Source organism: Tachyglossus aculeatus, chromosome 7 (genome assembly GCF_015852505.1).
Source record: "Tachyglossus aculeatus isolate mTacAcu1 chromosome 7, mTacAcu1.pri, whole genome shotgun sequence".
NCBI lineage: Eukaryota > Metazoa > Chordata > Mammalia > Monotremata > Tachyglossidae > Tachyglossus > Tachyglossus aculeatus.
In genome coordinates this window covers 35924694-35951836 of record NC_052072.1, presented here as the reverse complement: position 1 = coordinate 35951836, position 27143 = coordinate 35924694, and the positions used below count along the sequence as shown (strand labels likewise).

The 27143-nt window shown below is 42.8% G+C and overlaps 1 protein-coding gene across 1 annotated transcript in view; it reads right to left on the bottom strand.

The window, feature by feature from the left end:
• Window positions 1–27143, bottom strand: part of SERPINE2 (serpin family E member 2) — a 76027-nt gene that overhangs the window by 15144 nt on the left and 33740 nt on the right. The window contains exons 2-6 of the mRNA XM_038749609.1: window positions 24019–24295; window positions 18818–19045; window positions 12908–13105; window positions 3315–3513; window positions 876–976 (exon numbers count right to left, since the gene is read on the bottom strand). Of these exons, the coding sequence (XP_038605537.1) occupies window positions 876–976; window positions 3315–3513; window positions 12908–13105; window positions 18818–19045; window positions 24019–24277 (985 nt within the window). The 5' untranslated portion in view covers window positions 24278–24295. The remainder of the gene's footprint in view (window positions 1–875; window positions 977–3314; window positions 3514–12907; window positions 13106–18817; window positions 19046–24018; window positions 24296–27143) is intronic.

Genomic DNA, 27143 nt, shown 5'->3' with positions numbered 1-27143 from the left:
AGGGAACTGAGGCCCAGAGAAGTTAAGTGACTTGCCCAAAGTCACACAGCTGACAATTGGCGGGGCTGGGATTTGAACCCGTGACCTCTGACTCTACAGAGCATAGGAGATCCAGTTCTAGTAGATACAATTTCACAAAGTCATTTACATCTTTGGACAGAGTAGCAAAATAACCACGGGGAGAAAAACAAATTAGATTTTAGTGGGCAGCTGAAGTAATTAAACAAGCCTTCTCCTCATCGGAAAACAAAATGAAATGCGACGATTTTAAATATATCATTGCACGCTTTTCTAATTTCCAAGTTTGGGGTCTGAGTTTTAAAAGCAAGCCAGAGGAAAAATTCCAGAGCAAATCTTTGGAAAAATGTTGTGTTGAACTGACAGATGACAGGAGGTGATTCCAATACCCGAATACCTTAGGCAGAATCAAAAGGGATCAATCATCCTGCTTCTTGGTCAAAACTAATTTCTCCGGAGTCAGACTCATTTGAATCTGTTCTCATTCTAGAAAAGGTGCAAACAACTATATGGGTTTAGTTGTATCCACGGTTGCTTGCTTGACAAACAAGTTTAGTAGCGACAGAAAAAATACCAGGAGAAAATGGAAAAATTAAAGGGCTTGAAATTAGCAATCTTTAAATGAAAATTCTCCATAATCATCATTTTATATACATAAAATGCTTATTTTAAATATTGGCCCCAATTTACATTGGACCAAATGAACCATTTTGCAGTTAATTTGGGCATTGATTATTTTGAAAGTTTTATACGGAAGAATTTTGAATCTCTGTTTCCTTCCTCCTACCCATAATCAGACACCCTTGATTTTCAATTCTAGAGAGAACAAATCTTAAATAAATCAAAGTCTAGCATACTTGTTATTTTTGCAAAATTTGCTTTTGCTTGATCAAACATCTCAGTAATGCCAAGAGCTTTCAATGGCTCCTCCAAGTCTGTTTCTGCTTCGGCTGTGAACCTGGTATAAAAAAGTAGAAAATGTAAAAGATTCAGAGAAAATATACTTAGAATTTGACAAAAATGACAAGTTTTAGAGTTCGCTTGGGTACAAGAGGTGCTAAATTCAATGAGAAAGTTTGCATCAAGCTTAGTTTTACAGTTCAGATTCAAAAGAATCCTGCATCAAATGGTTCCAAGGTCTTAACGTAGACTTCACATTTAGTTAAAAGCATAGAATTTTGCCAGCAAGTGCTAATGGAATTTAATTCTGAGGATGCTATGCCATTAGTGGAATTGGATATGAACATTATCAGCTATTAAAAACAAGAGTTAGACATGCTCATGTAAGTCGTATCCTTCCGCACCAGCAATTTAGAATTTGATGTGAATTTGTAGCAAGGTTTTTGAATTTTATATTGCTCAACATCTTTATCTCAATTCAAGGGCAGATGAGAGAGTATCACACTGTTCGGTGTTGTAAGCATTTTGGTGATGATGGTAAGAGACCACACAGGCTACAAGATATTTCTCAACTAATCAAAAACACTGGGCTGAAGTTCCACATCCAGTCACCTTCATGTACCATATGGAACTAGATTCTTCTAGAAATGATACCTTTGCTCCTCATATAGAAGACTTTAGGAGCTTTCTGTGTCTAGCAGACACTAGATACGGAGCCCATTCATTACCTTTGGAATCATAATCATCTTAGTCTTAGGAAAGACTCGTCAATTTTAATATGTCAATCGATCATTTGCACTTACTGAATGCTTACTTTGGGCAGAGAACAGCGCTTGGCACATAGTAAGCACTTAAGTACCATGATTATTATTATTACTACGCTCTTGAGAGAGTACAATATAATGGAGTTTGTAGTACAGTGTCTGGCACATAACAAATACCACCATCATTATTATTATTAGTCACATTCCCTGCTGCCAACCTGTGTGACCTTGGGCAAGCCACATCATTTCTCTGTGCCTCCGTTACCTCATCTGTAAAATGGGGATAAAAACTGTGAGCCCAATGTTGAACATGGACTGTGTCCAAACTGGTTAAGTGCTTAGTACAGTGCTCTGCACACAGTAAGCGCTCAATAAATACGATTGATTGATTGATTAGCTTGTATCTAACTCCAGTGTTTAGGTGAGTGCCCGGAACATAGTAAGCACTTAACAAGTACCATACGCAAAACGAAACAGTAACAATGAAAAAATGATTCTACAGTCTAGGGGGGAGACGGACATTAATATAAATAAATTACAGATATGTACATAAGTGGTGGGGGACTGAGGGAGGGGTGACTAAAAGGCGTGAATCCAAATACAAGGGCGACACAGAAGGGAGTGGGAGAAGAGGAAATTTTCTTTCACATCAAAAAATGCAGTGAATTGAGGTACTGTTGGCTCATCCCATCAAATAATAGAAGCACATGGCGCGGTGGATAGAACACACAGGCCTGGGAGTCGGAAGGTCATGGGTTCTAATCCCACTCTGACACTGGTCTGCTGTGGGACCTTGGACATTTCGCTTCTCTGTGCCTCCGTTACATCATCAATCGTATTTATTGAGCGCTTACTATGTGCAGAGCACTGTACTAAGCGCTTGGGAAGTACAAATTGGCAACATATAGAGACAGTCCCTACCCAACAGTGGGCTCACAGTCTAAAAGGGGGAGACAGAGAACAAAACCAAACATACTAACAAAATAAAATAAATAGAATAGATATGTACAAGTAAAATAAATAAATAAATAGAGTAATAAAATCACTTCTTTGTAGCTCAGTTCCCTCATCTGGAAAATGGGGATAAACACTTTGAGCCCCGTGTTGGACAGGGACTGTGTTCAACCCAATTTGCTTGTACCCACCCCAGCTCTTGGTAAAGTGCCTGGCACATAGTAAGCACTTAACAAATACCATTATTATTAATTATTATTATTATTACCTCCACCACCGACTTGAAGAAGAGGGCCATTGGAAGACAACAAGACAGATATAATAAACCTGGATGCTGGTGCCAGTCACTGAGAGCACTCAGCAGCGCCCAGGCGCAGGCATCATCGACAGGATTTATTGAGCACCTACTTTGTGTTGAGCACCTCCTTCAGGCTTTGGGAGCCTACAATGAAAGTAGAGGACACAATCCCAGCCCCCAAGGAGCTTATGTTACCTCATCTTTCAAATGGGGGTTGAGACTGTGAGCCCCACGTGGGAAGGGGACACAGTCCAGCACTTGGTAGAGTGCTTAACAAATACAATAATAATAATAACAAGAGGTATTCCAAACAATTACAGTGTGGTAAAATGGAAAACGAGCTACGAAGAAGTCTGCGCATTAAGGAAGTTGCTACTCACTTTGGCAGAATCACCTGGACTCTCTTGGGCACCATAGTAGTCATCCAGCTCTGGATGGTTTTGGTGCTGATGTGAGGGATGATGGCAGAGAGTGGAGTCGTGCTCTCAGTGGGCAGAGCAATCAACATGCTGATACTGTCTCCGTGGTACGGCAGCTCAATGACATTGTACCATAAATCATTAGGAGTACTCGTTGAGCCTAAGGGGTTAAAAGATTGTCAGCGATGGCGGGAGAAGAAGAGACTGTGAGCTCGTTGGGGGCAGGGATTGTGTCGGCTTATTGTTCCCGTGTGCTCTCCCAAACGCTTGGTACAGTGCTTTGCACACAGTAGATGTGATTGAATGAATGAATGAAAGAGAAGCAGGTGGCCGAATGGACAGAGCGTGGCCTGGGGATCTGGGTTCTAACCCCGGGCCTGCCACTTGTCTGCTGTGTGACCTTGGGACAGTCTAGGCCTCAGTTACCTCATCTGTAAAATGGGGATGACGACTGTGAGCCTCATGTGTGCATCAGGCAGAAACTCCTCACCCTGGGCTTCAAGGCTGTCCATTACCTCACCCCCTCCTACCTCACCTCCCTTCTCTTCTTCTACAGCCCACCCCGCACCCTCCGCTCCTCCACCGCTGATCTCCTCACCGTACCTCGCTCTCGCCTGTCCCGCCATCGACCCCCGGCCCACGTCATCCCCCGGGCCTGGAATGCCCTCCCTCTGCCCCTCCGCCAAGCTAGCTCTCTTCCTCCCTTTAAGGCCCTGCTGAGAGCTCACCTCCTCCAGGAGGCCTTCCCAGACTGAGCCCCTTCCTTCCTCTCCCCCTCGTCCCCCTCGTCCCCCCTCCATCCCCCCATCTTACCTCCCTCCCTTCCCCACAGCACCTGTATATATGTATATATGTTTGTACATACTTTTTTACTCTATTTATTTATTTAATTTATTTGTACATATCTATTCTATTTTATTTTGTTAGTATGTTTGGTCTCTGTCTCCCCCTTTTAGACTGTGAGCCCACTGTTGGGTAGGGACTGTCTCTATATGTTGCCAATTTGTACTTCCCAAGCGCTTAGTACAGTGCTCTGCACATAGTAAGCGCTCAATAAATACGATTGATGATGATGATGATGATGTGGGACAGGGTTCAGCCTGATAAGCTTGTATCTCCTCCAGAGTTTAGTGCAATGCCTGCCACCTAGTAAGCACTTTAAAAATACCATAAAAAAAGGAAGACATAGCTTTAAGGGACTACTGAATGAGATGGGATAGCTTAGTTCCCCAGGGATACTGAAAACTTTGCTTGATAATTCATCCCCCTAGCCAACCTCCCCTCTGATGCTACCAACTCTAAATAGAGTCAAGAGCGATTCTTTTTGATTTACTTGGACTTGATCACATTAGTTCAAATTAAATCCTTCATGTGTATTTGGTTTTAGTTGTACAGCTCTATTTCCCTGTGGTTCCTGCAGCTCTGAGCAGACAGCCTCAGAATCCCGTCCGGAAGAGTATTTAGTAATGGTGGGCGGTGGCAACTTATTATCAATTTGGGCAGGGTGATGGCCTGGGCCCACGTCAGATCGTCTTCGGATTAAGGAGCTTGGTGGGTCAGGGCCAGGAAGCAGAAGACGGTGGCAAGCATAGTAGTGGTGGTAAGCGTGTTCATTCAATCATTCATTCAATTGTATTTATTGAGTGCTTAACTGTGTGCAGAGCACTGTACTAAATGCTTGGAAAGTATAATTCAGCAAGAAGTAGAGACAATCCCTGCCCACAACGAGCTCACCTCTAGAACGGGGGAAGACAGACATCAAAACAAGTAAACAGGCATCAATAGCATCAGTATCAATAAGTAGAATTACAGATATATATACACACATCATTAATAAAAATAAATCGAATTATAAATATATATACACAAGTGCTGTGGGGCAGGGAGAGGGGTAGAGCAAAGGGAGCGAGTTGAGGCGATGGGGAGGGAGAACTGAAGAAAAGGTTAGTCTGGGAAGCCCTCCTGGAGGAGGTGAGTCTTCAGTAGGGCTTTGAAGGAGGGAATTGTGATTGTTTGGCGGATGTGTGGAGGGAGGGAATTCCAGGCCAGAGGTAGGACGTGGACCAGGAGTCGACGGCGGGACAGGCAAGAACGAGACATAGTGAGAAGGTTAGCACCATGAGTGATTGTACTAACATGGGAGCAGTTTGGATGGAGAGGAAAGGGCGGATCTTGGTGACGTTGGCAATCAAGCGCTTAGTACAGTGCTCTGCACACAGTAAGTGCTCAATAAATATGATTGGATGAATGAATTATGAGCAGGTAACTTGTCGGCTAATTCTGTTGTATTGCACTCTCCCAAATGTTTAACACAGTGCTCTGCACATTGCAAGCCGCTCAATAAATGCTATTGATTGATTGATACCACTGCATTATCATATACAGGGGTGGGGATTGATTATGCCTTGGAATTCTAAATTGGGCTTGGGCCTGAGAAGGCCAAATCAAAATAATAAGGGCAAGACAGCGATAGGAGTTTCTAAATGAGGGTATAGAAAAGAGACATTATTTCTCCGAAGGACCACGTGAGGGGTGAGGATTAAGAGAATGCATGGATGCAGGGGAGGGAGAGAGTTACTTTCAAAGTTCTAGTATTCTTGCTTGGCCTGTGGATTACTTTTGTTCAGTGGCAATGTCATTTATTTTGAGATCTTTTCCTCGGAGACAGCCTTTCGCTTGCCATCAGAATTGAGATGAGGAACTCCAGTGTGTCTTTGAAAGAAAGTATTTTCTTTCCCTTTGTCACTTGAAAACCATTTTTTGACCATACAATGCAGCGGTTGAAAGGCAAGCTATTTGGATGCACGACACTGCAGAATGACACGACCGTTTCTCCTCAGGGAGGAAATATTTAGGCAAGAATGAGGATTAGTGTAACGCTTAGTACATTTTGTCCTCTGAATTGCTGTATTCAGACAGCAAAGACTGCTCAGGAGCCAGGAAAATGCTTTCCTCTGCTCAGGGATACATGTTAATTCTCAGTAGACTATGCGCTCTGACTTTTAGTTTACTTCGCTACAACAGGCGCTGATTCTGAATCTATTCTTTTCTGCTCCTCAGCAACAATGTCGACCTCATTAGTGGGTTTATATCACTTTTGGGGACGTAGTAACTCTTGGGGGGGTCATTTAGCAGCACAGTGTAGCGGAAGGTCCTAATCCTGGCTCCGCCAATTGTCCGCTGTGTGACCATGGACAAGTCACTTTGCTTCTCTGTGCCTCAGTTACCTCATCTGTAAAATGGGGATTGAGGCTATGAGTCCCACATGGGCCAGGGACTGTGTCAACCCAATTTGCTTGTAACCACCCCAGTGCTTAGTATAGTGCCTGCCACATAGTATTCATTTAAATACTACAATTATTACCACTATTATTATTACTAGCAGTAGTAGTAAATGATTATTTCAGTGCACTAAATGGTGCACTGGGGTGGGAGAGGAGTTCTTACATTCCAAAAGCGAGCTAATTTACCAGTACTGAAGCTGAAGAGGACAGGACTTTTCGTCTAGTGGTGGCAGGCCCAATAAACCCTGTTTTTGACTGACTGTAGGTCTGAGCCCACTGACAAAGAAACTATGGAAGAAAAGTTACCACAGAGATGATACGTAATAACGATAATAATGATGGCATTTTGTTAAGCGCTTACCAAGCCTGGCTCTTGCCACTGAGCCACGCTGTCTCTCATGCAACCAGGTGGGTACAATATACACTCCTCAAGAGTTGAGATGATGATGCTCATCTTGGCCATTTGAAACCTGTCCTACATCAAACTCTGACTAAAACTGCCGCCCCATTCTCAGCCCATGAAAACGATAATCCGGGGTGGGTTGAGTGCTCGAAATGGAATCCTCTCCATTTGAAAGTCTAAATGGTGTCACTTTCAAGAAAGCAAAATAATTCTAACACTCCCTTGGCCAAATGGAGAGCACAAATCAGTAGCTTTTATGGGCTTGAGCCTCCTTCCAACAATTTCTAGAAAATTTTCTTTTTAGGATTCTCCTGCAGCTGCCTGAGGTAGCCGGCCCATCTTCTCATCCCACCCCCAGACCTGGTAGATAATACTACTCATAGTGACAACAACAATAATAATAGTGGTATTTAAGTGCTTACTGTATCTAATGATGATAATAATAATGGTATTTGTTCAGCACTTCCTATGAATCAAGCGTTGTTCTAAGTACTGGGTTAAATACAAATTAATCAGGTCAGACTCACAATCTGTGTATAAAATAGGGTTGGTCCCCATATTTCTTAGCATGTGGTCCACTCAAGGACATTGAATGTACCCTGACCTTGGAAAAACAACAACTTCCTTCTCAAAATTGCCTATATCTAAAATAATAATAATAATAATGGCATTTATTAAGCCATTATTATTTATATTAATGTCTGTCTCCCCCTCTAGACTGTAATCTCTTTGTGGGCAGGGAATGTGTAATAATAATAATAATAATAATGATGGCATTTATTAAGCGCTTACTATGTGCAAAGCACTGTTCTAAGCACTGAGGGGATTACAAGGTGATCAGGTTGTCCCACGGGGGGCTCACAGTCTTAATCCCCATTTTACAGATGAGGTAACTGAGGCACAGAGAAGTCAAGTGATTTGCCCAAAGTCACACAGCTGACAACTGGCGGAGCCAGGATTTGAACCCATGACCTCTGACTCCAAAGCCCGGGCTCCTTCCACTGAGCCACGCTGCTTCTCATAAAATGAAAATCTTCCGCAATAACAATCATTTTTTTTCCACATTTCTCTTTTTATCTGCTCCCTGACTAGCTAAATATATTGGCAGGCTGAGAAAAAAAAAAAAGGACTGCTAAAAACAAATCTGCCAAGGAATTCAAGGCACAGACAGTCTTCTCTATTTGGGTTTTTTTGAAAAAGAATCAGTGACTCCATAGAAACACTTCTTTCAAGTGAGCTGTGTAGGAAACTTGGCTTGAGGAATGTCACTTTGCTGCTGCACTGCTTTAAACAAACCCACACCTCTGAGCTCATCGGTCGAGAAAGACCACTCTTGTTAAAAGGTGAAACTTCAATGAAGCACGTATGGGCAGAGGAATTAGCCACAGAAATGATATTTTCTGGAGCGGTGTGGCAAAGTGCTACTTGCATATTTAACGGAAGGAGCAGGAACACTAGGAAATGAAACCGAGTGTTTTCTAAGGAGAATTGTTCCCAGACTAAATCAAAAGTGCAGTAATCTTATTCATAGGCTTGAAAGGAACTGCCTAAAGGGACAGGGGGAGGGAGAGAAGGAAACCTTTTTCCTTAGAGGAATCTTAATCTGTAGGGTTTGAAACTATAGAGAGTGTAAAAAGTCCGTGTGCCTTTATCTTTTAGACTGTGAGCCCATTTTAGGTAGGCACTGTCTCTGTACGTTGCCCATTTGTATTTCCCAAAAGCTTAGTACAGTGCTCTGCACTCAGTAAGCGCTCAATAAATACGATTGAATGAATGAAAACACCCCAGATTACACTTCCTCAGATAAATCCACTCAAATATCTCCCATTTCTATGGTTAGACCCAAAGGACAGAAGGCTAACAATTTAATCCCATGCTTTCTAAAGTAATCCTAACTCTCAAATTATCTTAAATTGTGAAAACAGCACCTTGACAGTTATGTCACTCTCTTTACTTTTGGTTCAAAACAGACCTCTAGAAGATTTAGTGGCTTTTAGCAGTTTGGCTTGTGAGAAATGGCTATTTATGATAATAGCCCCCCTGGCTAACAGGAAGCTCCCTTCAAGACTCTTGCTGCTCCCTGGGAAACAAATTGGGTAAGAGTGGAACTAAAAATACTTTAGATTAATGCAAATTTTAATCTAATAGTAAGTGAATAGTCTTGCAATTATATATCCATCCTCTCCCCCGCAGCAAATATAACAAATCATAGGAATGTTTGAAGGTCAAATACCAACCAGACTTTTACTTCTTTGTTTAAAAGAACTGAACCGCTCATGTTGTGAAAGAGTTGGTTTTAGTAAAGAGCTAAACAATGTTAACTCCTATCCCGCTCACTGAGAAACAGTAAATTACAAATCTAGGCACGTTTTATGCACTGGAAAAGATGTGAACATGAAAATCAGTCAGTGATAGTTATTGAGTGTATGTAGAGCACTGTGCTAAACACTTGGGAAAGTATAACAGTGGGTAGATATGTTCACTGCCCACCTGCCCTAAAATCCCCAAATTTCACTGCAGATTTGCCAAGGAAAGTTACCTCTCCTTGTCCCTTTCTCCAAGAAGCTTTTCTTGGCCACAAAAAGGCCATTTTCTGGCACTCTCTGAAGTTAGAAGATAAATAAAGGAACCACACATTCAGTGCTAGTCTTACCTTTTAACAGGGAGCTAATACAGTAAATAACAGATGTTTGGTTTGCCATAGTCTCTGAAAATATGTTTTGTACAAGTTCATAATCCTATCTCCGCTTTATTTCTGCATCAGCCTCCTTGTTGACCTCCCTGCCTCTCCCTTACTCCAGCCAATACTTCACACAGCTGCCCAGATAATTTTTCTTAAAAACTGTTCAGTTTATGTTTCCCCGCTCTTCAAGTACCTCTCGTGGTTTGCCCATCCACCTCCATATCTAACAGAAACTCTTATCTTTTAAAATGGTATTTATTAAACGCTCACTACATACCAGTCACTGTACTAAGCACTGAAGTACTTACAGATTCATCAAGTTGGACATAGTCCTCATCCTATATGGGGTTTACAATCTTAATCCAGAGCTCAGTACAGTGCTTGGCACATAGTAAGCGCTTAACAAATACCATTATTATTTTACAGAGAAGGTAACTGAGGCACAGAGTAGTTAAGTGACTTGCCCAAGGTCGCAAACTTCCCAAGTGCTTAGTACTGTGCTCTGCACACAGTAAGCGCTCAATAAATACGACTGAATGAAAGAATGAATGAATGAAAGTGGTGGAGCTGGGATTAATCAATCGTATTTATTGAGTGCTTACTGTGTGCACAGCACTGTACTAAGCGCTTGGGAAGTACAAGTTGGCAACATATAGAGACAGTCATCATCATCATCATCATCAATCGTATTTATTGAGCGCTTACTGTGTGCAGAGCACTGTACTAAGCGCTTGGGAAGTACAAGTTGGCAACATATAGAGGCAGTCATCATCATCATCAATCGTATTTACTGAGCGCTTACTGTGTGCAGAGCACTGTACTAAGCGCTTGGGAAGTACAAGTTGGCAACATATAGAGACAGTCCCTACCCAACAGTGGGCTCGCAGTCTAAAAGATTAGAACCCATGTCTGCTGTGTGACCTTGGGCAAGACCCTTAACTTCTCTGAGCCTCAGTTCCCTCATCTGTAAAGTGGGGATTAAGACTGTGAGCCCCACGTGGGACAACTTGATCACCTTGTATTCCGCCCCAGCGCTTAGTAAGCGCTTAACAAATGCCATTATTATTATTATTGTTATTATTATGATGTCCTTCTGACTCCCAAGTCTGAGCTCTAAACACTAGGCAGTGTTGCTTCTCACTCCTTACCCTAGGCTTTAGGGAACTCAATCCATTGGCCCCTTCTATTTTATCTTGCTACTCTCCTACTACAGCCCAGCCCACACACAGCACTCCTCTAATTGCCAACCTTCTCACTGTACCTCCATCTCGTCCATCTCACCGCTGACCCCACGCCCACGTCCTGACTTTGCTCTGGAGTGCCCATCTTCTTCACATCCACCCGACAATCGGTCTCCCCGCCTTCAAAACCTTTATTATAAACACATCTCCTCCAAGAGGCCTTCCAAGACTAAGCCCTCAAGTCCTCTTCTCCCACTCCCTTCTGTGTCAACTCTGCATTTGGAATTGCAAGGCTTTGTCCATCCCTCCCTCAGCCCCACCGCATTAATATTCATACCTTTAATATATTTGTTTATACTAATGTCTGTCTCTCCCTCTAGACTGTAAACTTGTGGGCGGGGAACGTGTGTACCAACTCTGTTGTACTACACTCTCCCAAGTCCTCAGTAGAGTACACTGCACACTGTCGCCGTTCAATAAATACAGTTGATTTTAATGTGCAGTTCCACTGGAGGATGGAGGTCACGGAGAAGCAACGTGGCTTAGTGGGAAAAGCCCGGGCTTGGGAGTTAGAGGACGTGGGTTCTAATCCCGGCTCCGCCACTTGTCTGCTGTGTGACCTTGGGCAAGTCACTTCACTTCTCTGTGTCTCAGTTACCTCGTCTGTAAAATGGGGATTAAGACTGTGAGCCCTACATGGGACACCCTCATTACCTTGTTTCTACCCCAGAGCTTACAATAGTGCTTGGCACATAATAAGCATTTAACAAATACCATCATCATCATGCTCCCCACAGAATTGGCATTACAGGGAAAAGTCATTAGTTTTGACTCCAGAGCATTTTGGGCAGGGTGGGGAACCATAGTTAGCTCTTCCAGCCTTTTGGAGTTGGACGGAGGTCAGAAGTTGAACCAAGATGGTGAGCTCACTTCTTGGGTGCCCCCTTTGCTAACTAGATTTAATTTCAAATTCCAGCCAGGGAATCTGGCAAGGATTCTGGTATTAAGTTGGAAGCTCCTATTCTCCTCTTTCTCTCTCCCACCAAACAATATGACGAGCTGAGAGTGCTCCTCTTTCCTTGGACTCTGCCAGGAACTGTGGGGGCATCTGAGGCTCCCCTATCCCCCACATTGGCTTCAGGGTTTGAGTACAGTGCTTTGCACACAGTAAGAGCTCAATAAATAAGATTGAATGAATGAATGAATGAATGAATAAATACGATTGAATGAATGAGGCAGTGGCTCTCCTCTCTCCATTTGGATTCCAGAGTCCAGTGGGAGCTCAGGAATTCATTCATTCAATTGTATTTATTGAGCACTTACTGTGGGCAGAGCACTGTACTAAGTGCTTGGGAAGTACAAGTTGGCAACCTATAGAGACGGTCCCTACCCAACAACGGGCTCACAGTCTAGAAGGGGGAGACAGACAACAAAACAAAACATGTGGGCAGGTGTCAAGTCATCAGAATAAATAGAAGTAAAGCCAGATGCACATCATTAACAAAATAAATACAATAGTGAATATGTACAAGTAAAATAGAGTAATAAATCTGTACAAACTTATATACTGCAGCACCCCTGCATTTAAGGACCGCCCCCTGCCCCCCAATTCCGCAGCTCCGTCAGAACTGTGCCTTAAACCAGCCCCTGGACAAAAGGAAAGTTGCCTAGCTAGTAGCACCGAAGCAGCGTGGCTCAGTGGAAAGGGCACGGGCTTTGGAGTCAGAGGTCATGGGTTCAAATTCCGGCTCCGCCAATTGCCAGCTGTGTGACTTTGGTCAAGTCACTTCACTGGGCCTCAGTTCCCTCGTTTCTAAAATGGGGATGAAGACTGTGAGCCCCCACATGGGACAGCCTGATCATCTTGTAACCTCCCCAGCGCTTAGAACAGTGCTTTGCACATAGTAAGTGCTTAATAAATGCCATTATTATCATTATTATTATTATTGTTATTATTATTATTTGAAAAAGAAGTTGGGGGGGGGGACGGTGGATGATCTTACCACATCGGAATACAGACAGCTGAGCCAGCATGGGCACTTGGTAAGATTTTCCGTCAGCAGCCACAAATGGGCGCTTCTTTGTGTTTTCTGGTTGAAACCGTGACTTCCACAGACCCTTGAAATACACCGCGTTAACAAACGCCAGTTTAGTTAACGCAGGATCGATGAGTTCTGGGGATATGAGATGGTCGATCATACCTGCAGTCAAAAAAGATGAGAGGAACGTTAAGCCCATCAGCATCCTACAGTTAGTTGTGGAGAGCTGTCCCATGAGCACGGCTACCTCGCATCGCTTAGTACAGTGCTCTGCACACAGTAAGCGCTCAATAAATATGATTGATTGATTAATTGAAGGGACATAAGTTAGTCAATCAGTCAATTGGATTTATTGAGCGCTTACTGTATGCAGACCACTGTACTAAGGGCTTGGGAGAGTACACTATAACAATAAACTGACACATTCCCTGCCCGTAACAAGCTTACAGCTTGGAGTGGGAGACAGACATTAATATAAATAAATTACAGATATGCATATAAGTGATATATGGTGCTCTGCACACAGTAAGCGCCCAATAAATACGATTGAATGAATGAATGATTTGAGGCTGGGAGGATCAATCAATCAATCGTATTTATTGAGCGCTTACTGTGTGCAGAGCACTGTACTAAGCGCTTGGGAAGTACAAGTTGGCAGTCAAACATCCTTCTAGAAATAGACATAGCTCTGAGTTGAAATTGATTCGAACACTTCCCCCAGAGAGTTCATCTTATCAAAGACCTTTACATACTCAAATGCTTCCGAGCCTCAAGACAAATCTAAAGTCAAATGTGACAGTTGAAAAGAAGGGAAAGTAACCAGACTAAGCAATATAGTTATTAGCAACTAAGCAGATCCTGCAATTTTCACTGTTTCCATCTACTATCCTATACTCTCTTAGACAAGAAACCTGCCTTCTAAATATATCTAAGGGTAAGATTTTAAATGTATGAATAAAGGGTGCAAGTCAGGGTGACACAGAAGGTAACGGGAGATGAGGAAAGGGGAGTTAGTCAGGGAAGGCTTCTTGGAGGAGATGTGCCTTTAGTAAGGCTTAGAAGGGCAGTAGATATCTTAATCCAGGCAGCTCATTGGGCAGATTATTTTTTTCTCCAAGTTCTTACTGTGATGATGGGTTCTGTCATACTCACCTGTTTGCTGGGACACTTATTGAGCCCTCCTAACCTCTCTCCTACAAAGGACAGCCTATGTGGATCATTAAGGACATAACAGATAGTGATCTGAAAGAGCTCTACTACTCTTTCTCGGGATTTTCAACGTAGAGGTTTCCACCTGGTGAAGGTATTTCAGGAGGCTCAACCTGACAGTGAAATATTAGAAACTTGATCAATACTAAATACTAAAGTTACTCTGCAAGACTAAAGGTTGACCCAGGACACTTAACTGATCAGTTTTCCTTCTAGTCAGCGCTCACAGATAAAACTCAATTAGTGGTAAAAAGAAAATAAAAGTTGGAAGGGAAAGGTGAACCTAGGAAGTGAGCTCACTATCTTGGTTCATTCATTCATTCAATAGTATTTATTGAGCGCTTACTGTGTGCATGGCACTGTACTAAGCGCTTGGGAAGTACAAGTCGGCAACATATAGAGACGGTCCCTACCCAACAACGGGCTCACAGTCTAGAAGGGGGAGACACAGACAACAACATAAAACATGTAGACGGGTGTCAAAATCGTCAGAACAAATAGAATTATAGCTATATGCACATCATTAACAAAATAAATAGAATAGTAAATATGTACAAGTAAATAGAGTAATAAATCTGTACAAATATATACAAGTGCTGTGGGGAGGGGAAGGAGGTAGGGCGGGGGGATGGGGAAGAGGAGGAGAAAAAGGGTTTCTACTTCTGACCTCCATCCAACTCCAAACTATGATTTCCCAACCCAAAAGTAAATATTTTGGCGATTATACAATTCCAAAGCAGGACATAAACACATCCTTTACAGTGTAAATCAGTGAAGAAGCAATTAATCGCAGCTAGAAAATAAAAAAGAGGGAGAGGAGGAGTAACAATGAAATCAGACAAGGGTTGGGGTGGAGAGCAGTGCTTGAACATTATTTGCATAGTTATCTTTCTCAGATCAACTTTAAAAGTCACCACACAAATGTGAAAAGAAAATATGGCAGGAACAAGGAATTTCATTTTTAAGATATTTAGTAAAGTTTACAAAGGAAACTGCCCAAACTCCCAATTGATTAGCAAGCTCAATGTTACTCTTTGAAAATTCTTCATTCTCTTGGATTGTGTTCAGTGTTTTGCAGGAAAACACCAAAATTATACACCTGTACCCTATCAAACCATGATCATATTCAAATAGTGTTTATTCCGTGTTTATTACATCCTTACAGGAGAGCACCCTATACTTAAGGAGCTTAAGGGCTAACATAAAAAGCATGATGCAGTTTTCTTAATTCAGTAAACTCTGCTCAGGGCAGATTTTTCAGTTTGTGCATTAACTGAAGCCTCTTGCTTCCTGTCCTTCTTCGGTCTCCAATTTTGGCTATTTTACTACCCATGAGCACCTCCATCAGAACAAGAAGGGGGAATAAAAGGGAGATGAAATTCAAAGAAATAGACTATTTTGCTGTTCTCGTGAAAGATTTGGTAGGGACTATTGGAACTATTTGGTAGGGTCTTGGAACCATTGGCTGATAGGAGGGTTTTTGATTAACCTGTGGATTTGAATGACCTGGCCGCCCCTGTCCTTATCACCGTGGGTAACTGAAAGCATAATCATCATCATCATCAATGGTATTCATTGAGGGCTTACTGTGTGCAGAACAGTGTATTAAGCACTTGGGAAAGTTCAATAGAAGCAGAGTAGCAATGTAATTTGGGTTCATTAGTTACAAGTAAATATTGTAGTGGTTATACAAATCCAAAAACAAATACATGTTTTTCTGTTTAAAACAGTGAAGCTAGAAATAGGCAAAGGGGAACAATTTTCTATTTAGAGTATGACTGGAGTTGTGTGGGATGCTTTTGGTTGGGTAATGAGAATGTCATTTGGATAAAGCTCTACCCACAGACTGAAGTAGTCTGAAAGACAGACAAATCCACTCTGTGCTCTCTCCTGGGGCATTGGGGCTGACAGTACAATCCATTTAAGCCACGCTGAGATGAAGTTCCTGCTGCGACCCCCAAATTGGGACCAAGTAAGCCCCTGCAAGAGCCCCCCACCAATCTCAGAAGCAAGCTAGAGGAACTGCTTTGGCTGTCAGGAAGGAGATATCCCTGACGTCTGACTGAAAGCTCATCGTGGGCAGGGAATGTGTCTATTTATTGTTGTATGTGCTCTGCACCCAGTAAGCACTCAATAAATACGACTGAATAAATGAATGAACATCAATGCTCCAAGCCCACGTCACAGACGAGGTGGCCCCCTCATCCCTTAGGTTGTAAGCTCGTTGTGAGCAGGGAATGTGTCTACCAACTCTGCTGAGTTGTACTCTCCCAAGGGCTTAGTACAGTGCTCTGTGTGCAGTGAAGTGCGTAATAAATAGAATTGATTGATTGACCTGTGGAGCAGAGTAGAGATGAGGAAGATGAGGCTGGACTTCAAGGTTGTTGAAAGTGAGGGAGAATGCTTGGTGGAGTTGGTGAGGATGGGGAATGAGGATCCAAATGGGGGTGAGTTAGCCACAGGGAAAAGTGGGGCAGGAGATGTAAAACCCTGAATAAGGGACATTGTTTTGAGCAGGTAGCAGATTAGTTTTGGCGGATTCATTCATTCATTCAATAGTATTTATTGAGCGCTTACGGTGTGCAGAGCACTGTACTAAGCGCTTGGGAAATACAAGTTGGTAACATATAGACGGTCCCTACCCAACAATGGGCTCAGAGTCTAGAAGGGGGAGACAGACAACATAATGCTGGGGGAAACCCAAAAGCCTTGTGTTCCCAGGGGTGATAGTGTGGGGTGTCTTAATTAGAGCACCTGGAAGTTGGACAGAGGGTAATGAGAAGGTGGTTGTTTCCCAAATATCTTTGCCTCTGTCACGATTTTCACTGGACTAATAACTTTTGGATCAAGCCCCATGACAGGGAACGTAGAAGAACGGTGAGCCAACCCTTAAGGGTTCCTGGAACAGGAGGAAGAGCCCACCCTTGAGCCACACCTCTTCAGGGCAGGACAGCTGCAGGCTGATCCTGGGCAAGTCGCTTGACTTCTTTGTGCCTCAATTTCCTCAACTGCAAAATGAGGATTCAGTACCTGTTCTCCCTCCTACTTAGACGGTGAGTCCCTTGTGGACAGGGCCTGTATCCAGCAGGACTAAGTTGTAATAATAATAATAATTTTGCCTTTAGACCCAAGCAATACACTATGACAGACATTTTCCACACCTTCAAAAGGCCTTCCCTCACTAAGCCCTCCTTTCTTCTTCTTCCACTCCCTTCTGCATCCTTCTTCCGTTATTCATCCTCCCTTCCAGCTCCACAGCACTTATGTAAATATCTGTAATTTATTATTTATATTAATGTCTGCCTCCCTTTCTAGACTGCAAGCTCTTTGTGGGCAGGGAATGTGTAATAATAATAATAATATTAATAATAACGATGACATTTATTAAGCGCTTACTATGTACATATTTATTACTCTATTTATTTATTTATTCATTTTACTTGTACATTTCTATCCTATTTATTTTATTTTGTTGGTATGTTTGGTTCTGTTCTCTGTCTCCCCCTTTTAGACTGTGAGCCCACTGTTGGGTAGGGACTGTCTCTATGTGTTGCCAATTTGTACTTCCCAAGCGCTTAGTACAGTGCTCTGCACATAGTAAGCGCTCAATAAATACGATTGATTGATTGATTGCAAAGCACTGTTCTAAGCACTGGGGGGATTACAATACAAGGTGATCAGGTTGTCCCACGGGGAGCTCACAGTCTTAATCCCCATTTTACAGATGAGGGAACTGAGACCCTGAGAAGTTAAGTGACTTGCCCAAAGTCACACAGCTGACAATTGGCGGAGCCAGGATTTGTACGCACGACCTCTGACTCCTAAGCCCGGGCTCTTTCCACTGAACCATTATTGTTATATTATACTCTCCCAAGTGCTTAGTACAGTGCTCTGCACACAGTAAGCGCTCAATAAATTCGATTGACTGTGACAGTTTGGGAGCTTCCAGAGTGCACATCAAGGATGCCTAGAAGACAATCTAAAACAGCAACTTAAAGCCTCGGATCTCCTGAAGGGCAGGAATTATGTCTACTAATGCTTTTACTGTGTTGCCCCAAGACTTAAGTATAGTGCTATGCACACAGTAGGTGGTCAATACATGCTTTGATGGAGCTTAATACACTGTCTGAGTGCTAGGATCTTCAGGAATCAGGAGAGATATCAGTATGCGGAAACCCTTCCACTAGGACCTATGGCAGAATTCAAAGAAGAAGAGTACGTGGGTGTAGCAATAAGCAAGAAAAAGGATTTGGTTTACTTTCAAAATCTTCCCCATTATCAACTTTAGTTGCTTTGAAAGTTGTGGAAAATGTCACCATAAATCAAATAAAACGTTCCTCTCCCCCTCCTCCCCCTCTCCATCCCCCCCGCCTTACCTCCTTCCCTTCCCCACAGCACCTGTATATTTGTGTATATATATATATATATATTTGTTCGTATTTATTACTCTATTTATTTTACTTGTACATATCTATTCTATTTATTTTATTTTGTTAATATGTTTTGTTTTGTTCTCTGTCTCCCCCTTCTAGACTGTGAGCCCACTGTTGGGTAGGGACCGTCTCTATATGTTGCCAACTTGTACTTCCCAAGCGCTTAGTACAGTGCCCTGCACACAGTAAGTGCTCAATAAATATGATTGATTGATTGATTGTGAACTCTTACCCCGAGTTTCATTTTTAACCCAAAGGTTAATGGAATCGCTGGCCGAAGTTGCATCTTCAAAGTTCACGTTCCGGACTTCACACTGAAATACTTCTTTGTTTCTGGTAACAAAAGGTGCTTCCATTTTAAAGCCGTTCTGAGTAAACACGGCATTAGCGATTGTCACAATGTCTTTATTCTTCTTGGAAACGATGGCCTTGTTGATCTTCTTTAACACTTTACCCACGCCTATTGGAGAGATGGGAGAAGCCAACAAATATACATAAAAGGGATAGAGACAGAATCAAAAGCCCCACTAAAAAATACGCTCGATTCTGCTGCCCCACTGGTTCCCATGGAAAATATTACATTCTCCCCAAAGGAAGCCCAGCTGGGAGTGGGCCTGGAATGCCCTCCCTCTGCCCATCCGCCAAGCTAGCTCTCTTCCTCCCTTCAAGGCCCTGCTGAGAGCTCACCTCCTCCAGGAGGCCTTCCCAGACTGAGCCCCTTCCTTCCTCTCCCCCTCGTCCCCCTCTCCATCCCCCCATCTTACCTCCTTCCCTTCCCCACAGCACCTGTATATATGTATATATGGTTGTACATATTTATTACTCTATTTATTTATTTATTTATTTTACTTGTACATATCTATCCCATTTATTTTATTTTGTTGGTATGTTTGGTTTTGTTCTCTGTCTCCCCCTTTTAGACTGTGAGCCCACTGTTGGGTAGGGACTGTCTCTATGTGTTGCCAATTTGTACTTCCCAAGCGCTTAGTACAGTGCTCTGCACATAGTAAGCGCTCAATAAATACGATTGATGATGATGATGATGATGATGGAATGAAAATTGAGTCACTAAAGGAAGAGGTCATTTAGAGCAAAGAAGACAGGGTCAGAAGAACCGGAGTATCCACTCTTGGCTCTAACGTTCTAAGATGGTCACAAAATCCATAATAATAATAATAATGGTATTTGTTAAGCGCTTACTATGTGCAAAGCACTGTTCTAGGCACTGGGGGATACAAGGTGATTAGATTGTCCCACGTGGGGCTCACAGTCTTAATCCCCATTTTACAGATGAGGTAACTGAGGCATAGAGAAGTGAAGTTCTAGACCGTGAGCCCACTGTTGGGTAGGGACTGTCTCTATATGTTGCCAACTTGTACTTCCCAAGCTCTTAGTACAGTGCTCTGCACACAGTAAGTGCTCAATAAATACAATTGATTGATTGATTAATTGAAGTGACTTGCCCAAAATCACACAGCCGATAAGTGGCAGAGCTGGGATTGGAACCCATGACCTCCGACTCCCAAGCCCGTGCTCTTTCCACTGAGCCACGCTGCTGATCTGTTTTACTCCAAAAAACACCTCTGTTTTCCCCTCTTTGCACCCCAATTCAGGAGCAAACTGAAGGCCAAACTGAGTAGGGGGATTATCGATTTCCTAGTCCAGAAGGAGAGATGCGATTAGGTAGGCAAAGTTGAACTCCTCTGGTATCCTCCAGGCCAGTGTTTCTATTTCTTCTCTCTGATAACAAAAGTTGGAAAATTTTAGTCTCTCTGAAGGAACCTAAAACACCTCCCAAGAACTGGAATGCTTATTTGCTCCATTTGGCTAATCTTGGAATGGCATTTTTGCCACAAAGAAAGCCTACAATCCAGGTGACCTTTCTTCCCACCTTCTCCCTAATTATTTTCCACTACAGTCATCACCATCAATGTAGGATCAGGAGGAATAAGCATTTCCTCCGAAGAAACCTTGACAGATGGAGTGAAGCAATGACCAGATTTTCCAATTTTGTCCCAACACTCCACCACACCTTGGCTGGCTCTACCGCATTTGGGGAATTCATTTCTTTGGGGAAAATTTCCACTGCAGTTGAAAATTGCACCTTGGTGCCAAACGACGCAGTGTGACCTAGTAGATAAAGCACGGGCTTGGGAGCAGAGACCTGGGTTCTAATCCCGGCTCTGCTACTTGCCTGATGGGTGACCTTGAGCAAGTCACTTCTCTGTGCCTCAGTTTCCTCAACTGCAAAATGGGGATTCAAAACCTGTTCTGCCTCCTAGACTGTGAGCCCCGTGTTGGGACAGGGCCTGTATCCAGCATGATTAACTTGTAATTCATTCAATAGTATTTATTGAGTGCTTACTGTGTGCAGAGCACTGTACTAAGCACTTGGGAAGTACAAGTTGGCAACATATAGAGATGGTCCCTACCCAACAACGGGCTCACAGTCTAGAAGGGGCATAATTGTGGCATTTGTAAAGCACTTACTATGTGCCAGGCACCATTCTAAACTCTGGGGCGGATAATAATAATAATAATAATAATGATAATGGCATTTACTAAGCGCTTATTATGTGCAAAGCACTGTTCTAAGCGCTGGGGAGGTTACAAGGTGATCAGGTTGTCCCACAGGGGGCTCACAGTCTAAATCCCCATTTTACAGATGAGGTAACTGAGGCCCAGAGAAGTTAAGTGACTTGCCCAAGGTCACACAACAGACATGTCGCGGAGTCGGGATTAGAACCCAGGTCTCTGCTCCCAAGCCCGTGCTTTATCTACTAGGTCACACTGCTTCGTTTGGCACGTGCAATTTTCAACTGCAGTGGAAATTTTCCTCAAAGAAAGTAATTCCCCAAATGTGGTAGAGCCAGCCAAGGTGTGGTGGAGTGTTGGGACAAAATTGGAAAATCTGGTCATTGCTTCACTCCATCTGTCAAGGTTTCTTCTGAGGAAATGCTTATTCCTCCTGATCCTACATTGATGGTGATGACTGTAGTGGAAAATAATGAGGGAGAAGGTGGGAAGAAAGGGATTAGAACCCAGTTCCTTCTTTCTCCTAGGTCCGAGCTCTAACCATCAGACCATGCTGCTTCTCTGGTATCCACCCCAATGCTAAGACAGATACTAAGTGCGTAACAAATACCGTAAAAAAAATCCCAAAATGAATCCTGCAGGGAAAGAGCCACGTCTCAGGGCCTCAAAGGTAACAGTAGTTCCTGTGGAGTCATAATTGATTAGTCCCATCTCAGCTCCTGCTCACTCCCCATCCAGCTTTTTAATTTACATCTGCCCGATTGACATTAATCCCTTGATGGAGAAATGGCAAGGCTTAATGGTTAGAGCACAGCCCTGGGAGTCAAAAGGACCTGGGTTGTAATCCCAGCTCTACCACATGTCTTCTGGGTGACCTTGGGCAAGTCACTTCACATCTCTGGGCCTCAGTTACCTCATCTGGAAAATGAGGATTAAGATCGTGAGCCCTATATGAGACAGGGACTGTGTCCAACTCGATTACCTTGTGTCTACCCCAGGTTTTAGTACAGTGCCTGGCACATAGTAAGTGCGTAACAAATATTGCAATTATTATTATTATTCTATAGATGCAGGAGTCTAGAGTCCAGAGAGGCTATCAGCAGAAGGAGTGGCCTAGTAAAAAAAGAAACAAAAAACCCTAGCTCTTCCTGGCAGCCGTCAATCAGGCAGTCTTTTCAGCCAATCAATAATAATAATAATAATAATAATATTAATAATGGCATTTATTAAGTGCTTACTATGTGCAAAACACTGTTCTAAGCACTGGGGGGATACAATGTGATCAAGTTGTCCCACATGGGGCTCACAGTCTTAATCCCCATTTTTACAGATGAGGTAACTGAGGCTCAGAGAAGTTAAGTGACTTGCCCAAGGTCACACAGCAGACTTGTGGTGGAGCCGGGATTCAAACCCATGACCTCAGACTCCAAAGCCCAGGCTCTTTCCACTGAGCCACGCTGCACATTCAAGCAAAAACACCTGTGGCTAAAATTTCACATTTGCCAATCTACTTTTGGTCTGAGCGAAAACAGAGTGGAACGTATTTACCCCATGAAAAAAAAAAATTGGGTGTTTGGATTTACTATGGGTCATGAGACTGTGTTTTGCCCCATGTGGGCTCAGCAGGCCAGTGTTTGTCCTTAGAGCCCTGAAAGTTGAGGTTAGACTTGACCCGTGTTGTTGTTTGTACAGGGTTAGGTCGTTAAGCAATCTGGAAGTCACATTCTTCAATACTATTGCTACTTTCCGTGGGGAACCATGCTGACAGGACAGGACCGTTAGAATTAAAAAGTCCTGTGGATGAGTTTGTGTTGTCCTGACATTTTTTAGGTGGCTATTTTTATAGCTCCTGTGGCTTTAGTTCTGTATTCACCCGTAAATGGATTACAGCCCCTCAGTTTTGGAGGTGATTCACTCAGGAGTTATGAGGGGGCTAGATGATTTACAACTTTAACACTGAGCAGTTGAGCAGGGACGGGACAGGCGTCAACTCCTCACATCTTCCAAACGGTGAACGAACGGAAAATTTAGTCAAAAAGTCTCTTGTCCCATAAACATGGCATTGTTGGGCATTTGGTGGTGCCAGTGCTTTTTAAAAGTGTGGTTACCCTGAAGAAAATGCACAGTCAAAGCAACAGCACCAAGGGAAGCGGCGAGTACGTAAACACCCGGTCCCTTTCCTCTTTCGCCTCTCCCTCCCCCATCCTCCTCCTGCCTCCCAGTTAAAGATGAAAGATTCAGCCTGGGTGTGTGACTGATAGAAAGACAATAATAATAATAATAATGGTGGTATTTGTTAAGCGCTTACTATGTGCAAAGCACTGCGTGGGGATACAAGGTGATCAGGTTGTCCCACTTGGGGCTCACAGTCTTAATCCCCATTTTACAGATGAGGTCACTGAGGCACAGAGAAGTTAAGTGGCTTGCCTAAAGTCACACAGCTGACAAGTGGCAGAGCTGGGATTCGAACCCATGACCTCTGACTCCCAAGCCCGTGTTCTTTCCACTGAGCCACGCTGCTTATGGTGGAAGAGGGTGGGAACGGGTCTTGGGTTAGAAAAGGAGGCTTGAAGAGAGGGGAAAACGCACCTTTGTAAGGGAGGTGGTGAGGCGAGGACTAAATATCTTTGTTGAAAGAGTCAAAGGAGGATCCAAAGGATCACTGCCAAAATAATGGAGACTTCATGCTACTAAAACGAGACGATTAAGCGAAACACCTTTTAGCCTGCCAAGTTAAATGGCCTAGGTTTCTCGGTATGGGGACAGTTTCCCAGTACAAACACACTCGAGGTTTTAGAAGAATCTCTCTGGCGCCCTGAAGAGCTTGGAAAACCCTCCCTTTTCCCAGGAGAAGAATCGACTGAACAAAAAGCCATACAGTAGCAAGGACAAACTAACCGTTGACCCCATATCTCATGACCGTCGTCAGCTGCTGCTTCGTCTTGCCGTCGGCCCCCAGCTGGAGCATTCCCAGGACTGAGGCGATCCCATGGGGAGAAACAACAATATTCTCCCGAGGTTGGGATTTAACTATCTGATTGAAAACTTGGATTCCAATATCGGAGCCGAGTTCCTCGAGGGATAAAGGATTAAACTGGGAGCACACTGATGTTAGAGTAACTGTGGTGCAGAAGAGGAATGGAAAATGCCAATTCATGGTTCCTTCAGGGACAACCTGGAAAAACAAAAAAAGATTTAGAGAGTTCCTACTAGGTGGATGGTTTTGTACTAGGTGCTAGAAAAGACTACTGCAAAACTAGAGAGGGGGACTCATTCATTCATCCAATAGTATTTATTGAGCACTTACTGTGCGCAGAGCCCTGTACTAAGCACTTGGGAGAATACACTATAACAATAAACAGACACGTTCCCTGCCCGCAATGAGCTTACAATCTAGAAGGGATAAGAAGTTGAGAAAACATGGTAGGGCAGATTGAATTCTCTTCCAAAACACTCACTTGAAAAGAAAAATACTGTTTTTTATTGTGAATTCATTTGTCAAATCACAGAGCAGAAAAAGCATCAGACAATCCACATGTTTTTAGCAGTGCTCCCAAAGCTCCCTTAAGAAATAACTGTCAAAAGGTCACACTCTTAAATATAAAAAAATTCGATATAATTTACATCGATATAGTTGATCCGTGCTTTACAGTGCTCTTTCTGTTTGATTTAGGTATCTAATCAAAAGATTGATAATACATAGTACAGAAGAGAAATTATTACATGAATTGGCTATAGCTATGAGAGCTTGCCCATTTACATTTATGGTACTTGGTGCTTTCATTTCAATTTAGTTGCTTCCCCGCAGAAATTTGTACTCAATTATAATTCAGTGGTCCTGTGAAGCAGATATGAACCTATCAGAGGCTTTCAGTGAAATATACTCTTAACATTTAAAAAAATCAAAATATATGAGTCCATGTCCAAAGACTCGTCGTGCCCCATATAGTTCATTTCACGCACCGGCTGAAATAATATTTGCTGGTACAAGAGACGTTAAGCGATTGTCCACGTATTCGTAGGTTCTAGTAAACCCATCTATCTTGCTCACTCGTCCTTATCAGCTTGCTTTTCTACAGAAATCATTTGTTTTTATTCATCCCAAGCAGAGTTTGCAGAATACTGTAGTAGACCCAATAATTAAAAGGAGAAGGAGGAGGAAGAGGAAGAACTGTGGTATTTGTTAAATGTTTACTATGTGCCAAGCAATGTGTTAAGCACTGGGGTAGACGATTCAATCAGATTGGACACCGCCTCGGGTCCACATGAGACTCCAAGTCTAAGAGGGAGAGAGGGAGACAGGCATTTAATCCCCATTTTATAGATGAGGCATGGAGAAGTTAAGTGACTTGCCCAAGATCACCCAGCAGGCAAGTGATACATACATAAGAAAAATTAGACTTAAAACCTGCCCTTGAAGAGGAGCCTGGAATCTAATGGAGAAAAAAAAAACCTCAATTGATGAAACAATAGTTAAAAATAAGGGAGGGTAGATATAAATAATAACCAATCAAGAGTATCGAATGCCTATTACTACAACAACTACTACCAATAATTGTTATGTGTTAAGCACCAGCAATGTGCCAAACACTGTACTAGGGTAGATACAAGATGATCTGGTCAAACACAGTCCCTGTACCTCATGGGGCTAGCAAACTAAGTAGAGAGAAAAAGAATTGAATTTACATTTTACAGATGAGGAAACTGAGGCACAGAGAAGTTAAGTGACTTGCCCAAGATCACCCAGCAGGCAAGTGATACATACATAAGAAAAATTAGACTTAAAACCTGCCCTTGAGGAGGAGCCTGGAATCTAATGGAGAAAAAAAATAACCTCAATTGATGAAGCAATAGTTAAAAATAAGGAAGGGTAGATATAAATAATAACCAATCAAGAGTATCGAATGCCTATTACTACAACAACTACTACCAATAATTGTGCTATGTGTTAAGCACCAGCAATGTGCCAAACACTGTACTAAGCACTAGGGTAGATACAAGATGATCTGGTCAAACACAGTCCCTGTACCTCATAGGGCTAGCAATCTAGAGAAAAGGAACTGAATTTACATTTTACAGATGAGGAAACTGAGGCACAGAGAAGTTAAGTGACTTGCCCAAGGTGATCCAGCAGGCAAGTGGTGGAGCCAGGATTAGAACCCAAGCTCTAGGTGTGTGGGAAGAAGACACTAGAAGATATAAAAGACATAAAATAATTTACAAAAAGGAGGAAGAACAGTAACGTATCGAAAAATGATGTGCAAAATGATATGCACAGAAGGATAGTGGAAATAAGGAGAGAATAATACTAATGATGGTATTTGTTAAGCGCTTATTATGTGCAAAGCACTGTTCTAAGTGCTGGGGGGATACAAGGTGTTCAGGTTGTCCCACGTGGGGCTCACAATCATAATCCCCATTTTACAGATGGGGTGACGGAGGCACCGAGAAGTTAAATGACTTGCCCAAAGTCACACAGCCGGTAAGTGGCTGTGCTGGGATTAGAACCCATGACCTCTGATTCCCAAGCCCGTGCGCTTTCCACTATGCCACGCAAAAGTGCTGAGGTGACAGGAGGGAGGATGTGGCCTGTGGAGAAGAAAAAATTTATTGAGGACGGTCTCCTCGGCTAGGTGGGATTTCAGGAGGACTTTAAATCAATCAATCAGTTGTAGTTACTGAGCATTTACAGAGTACAGAGCACTGTAATAAGCGTTTCAGAGAATACAACAGAAGGAAGTAAACAGGTTCTCTGCCCAAAACTTTGAAGATCATCAATCATCAATCGCATTTATTGAGTGCTTACTATGTGCAGAGCACTGTACTAAGCGCTTGGGAAGTACAAATTGGCAACACATAGAGACAGTCCCTACCCAACAGTGGGCTCACAGTCTAAAAGGGGGAGACAGAGAACAAAACCAAACATACCAACAAAATAAAATAAATAGAATAGATATGTACAAGTAAAATAAATAGAGTAATAAATATGTACAAACATATATACATATATACAGGTGCTGTGG